This window comes from Arachis duranensis, chromosome 2 (assembly GCF_000817695.3).
Source record: "Arachis duranensis cultivar V14167 chromosome 2, aradu.V14167.gnm2.J7QH, whole genome shotgun sequence".
NCBI classification, from domain to species: Eukaryota; Viridiplantae; Streptophyta; class Magnoliopsida; order Fabales; family Fabaceae; genus Arachis; species Arachis duranensis.
The window spans coordinates 38,174,016-38,177,158 of NC_029773.3; the positions used below are offsets into that span (position 1 = coordinate 38,174,016).

Sequence of the window (3,143 nt, forward strand, 5' to 3'; positions counted from 1 at the left end):
AAGAACAAGCGGAATTGAATGGAAGAACAATAGTAATTGCATTAATACTCGAGGTACAGCAGAGCTCCACACCTTAATCTATGGTGTGTAGAAACTCCACCGTTGAAAATACATAAGCATAAGGTCTAGGCATGGCCGAATGGCCAGCCTCCCAATGATCTAAGAACTAAAATGTCCAAAGATGATCTAGAGATCTAAAGTGATCAAAAGATTGAAAAGACTCCCTAATACAATAGTAAAAGGTCCTACTTATAGAAAACTAGTAGCCTAAGGTGTACAGAAATGAGTAAATGACATAAAAATCCACTTCCGGGCCCACTCGGTGTGTGCTTGGGCTGAGCAATGAAGCAATTTCGTGTAGAGACTCTTCTTGGAGTTAAACGCCAGCTTTAGTGCCAGTTTGGGCGTTTAACTCCCATTTAGGTGCCAGTTCCAGCGTTTAACGCTGGGATTCCTGAGGGTGACTTTGAACGCCGGTTTGGGCTATCAAATCTTGGGCAAAGTATGGACTATCATATATTGCTGGAAAGCCCAGGATGTCTACTTTCCAACGCCGTTGAGAGCGCGCCAATTGGGCTTCTGTAGCTCCAGAAAATCCACTTCGAGTGCAGGGAGGTCAGAATCCAACAGCATCTGCAGTCCTTTTTGGTCTCTGAATCAGATTTTTGCTCAGGTCCCTCAATTTCAGCCAGAAAATACCTGAAATCACAGTAAAACACACAAACTCATAGTAAAGTCCAGAAAAGTGAATTTTAACTAAAAACTAATAAAAATATACTAAAAACTAACTAGATCATACCAAAATCATACTAAAAACAATGCCAAAAAGTGTATAAATTATCCGCTCATCAATGTTCATCTTGATATTCAAAGTGTTCTTGGTGTTCACCTTGACATTCATAGTGTTCTTGCATGCATCACTGGTTTTAATCTAAAATTTTCATGTTTTGGGTCATATTTGTGTTTTTTTCTCTCCTTATTAAAAATTCAAAAATAAAAAAATATCTTTTCCTTATTTTACTCATAATTTTCTAAAATTTTCAGGGATTGCAAGATTGTCCCTGATGATGAGGGTGATGATGATGCTGATCCTCCCCCTGTGTCCTCTACCAAAGTGTCGACCTCTTCTGCTCCTCCGGTTGCACCTGTTTCGGATTGCTAGGTTCTGAACCGGGAGGATGGAACTATAGACGCTGTGCCTTCCTCCTTCTCCTTGTCCTGATGTTGCCAAGAAGGCTCCTGATGCTTGCTGATCTCTTTCTGGATATTTATGTAGTTGGCCCGGCTTGTGGGCTCTTAAAACTTTTTGTTTATTTGCTGACGTTTTCTAGTTGCTTGTTTTAGCAACTTGTATTTTGAAAAACAAAGAGTAGCTCACTATCCTTTTAAGGTAGGTTTTGATGGCCTCCGAGGCTTTATAACTTTGTAGATTATATCAAGGTTTTTGACTTGTTATCTCTTCTGTTTTCTGAGAATGTTGGAACCTTGCAGCTCGACCTCTTTGGATTGCTTTGTACGTATTGTTTATAGCTTGGATCCTTTGAGGTTGTGTCTGTGTGAGTCCGACTTGTTTCTCGGTTTTCTCGCTTTTGTACGTATTTTTGGCGCTCTGTAAACGATTCCTTTGTGTTGGTCCCCTTCTAAGTTATTTCTGTAATCCCCTTTCTTGGACCTTTATCAGGTTTCTTTCGGGGATTACTTTTATAACTTGTTTTGTAGGAGATCGACTTCGTTAGGTCGATCTCTTTCTAAGTTATTTTTGTAATCCTCTTTCTTGGACCTTTGTCAGGTCTCTTTTAGGGATTACTTTTATAACTTTGCTTTGTAGGAAACCGACTTCGTTAGGTCGATCTCTTTCTAAGTTATTTTTGTAATCCTCTTTCTTGGACCTTTGTTAGGTCTCTTTCAGGGATTACTTTTATAACTTTGTTTTGTAGGAAACCGACTTCGTTAGGTCGATCTCTTTCTAAGTTAAAGTAATCCTCTTTAATAGGGTTGGCCAGACCTCTTTCCAGGGTTTACTTATAACTTGGGTTGACTTGGTCCGACTTCTGAACGTCGGCCAGTCTTTAAATTATTATTTTAGCTATATGTAAGACCTCGTCAGGTTCTTTTTTGGATTGCTTTCGATAACTTCTTACATTATTATGTGTTCATCTTTGCCGATATGTAGAAAGTGGTTGGCATCTTTAGATCGTCTTTTGGGTGAATCGCGTTTTCACCTTTATCGGACGGTTATCTTTATCGTGATCATGCAGTGAAATTGTTTTTCACTTTCTGCCGATCTGTTGCTTTATAATTGGACGATGAATACTTCATATTAATGCGTCTTGAAATCTTGTAGAATATCTAAATAAATTTTATTCAAAGAAAAGTGTGAATATATATACATGTGGGAATTTTTTCATCCTTTTAAGTCGGATAGTGTCTAGGTCTCAACTTGGTGCCTCATTAAAAAACCTTTTCAGGAAAAAGAGTGCATCCAATAATGAGATCCTTTACCTTTTCTAATTGTAGTACCTTCTTAGGTTGCAGGCGTGCCATGATCTGGGAAGCTCTTGTCCATCGAGTTCGGACAGTCTGTAGTAGCCCTTCCCAAGTACTTCTATTACTCGGTATGGTCCTTTCCAGTTTGCTGCTAGCTTTCCTTCTCCTGGTCGAGTTGTTCCAATATCATTTCAGATTAGGATAAGATCATTCTCTGCAAAACTTCTCGGTACTACCCTTTGATTATATCTAGAAGCCATTCGGTGCTTTAGAGCTTCCTCCCTGATCCGAGCTCTTTCTTGGATTTCAGGTAGTAGGTCGAGCTCTTCCCTCTGAAGTTGGGAGTTTGCTCCCTCATTGTAATGAACTACTCTAGGCGATCTTTTCTCAATCTCTACTGGAATCATTGCCTCTATTCCGTATGCTAACCGGAAGGGGGATTCCTTTGTGGTGGAATGTGGCGTCATTCGATATGCCCATAGAACCTGTGGAAGCTCTTCTGCCCAGGCTCCCTTTGCATCATGTAATCTCCGTTTTAACCCAGCCAATATGACTTTGTTGGCGGCTTCGGCCTGTCCATTGGCCTGTGGATGTTCGACAGAGGTGTACTGGTGCTTTATATTCAAGTCGGCTACTAGTTTTCTGAAGCCTGCATC

The 3,143-nt window shown here is 40.2% G+C and overlaps 1 protein-coding gene across 1 annotated transcript in view; it reads left to right on the plus strand.

Annotated features, from left to right (window-relative positions):
- LOC107474366 (uncharacterized) overlaps positions 1–1,162 on the plus strand; it is a 24,142-nt gene extending 22,980 nt beyond the window's left edge. Inside the window, exon 2 of the mRNA XM_016093988.1 lies at positions 1,045–1,162. Within this exon, the coding sequence (XP_015949474.1) occupies positions 1,045–1,162 (118 nt within the window). The remainder of the gene's footprint in view (positions 1–1,044) is intronic.
- Positions 1,163–3,143: the final 1,981 nt, after the last annotated feature.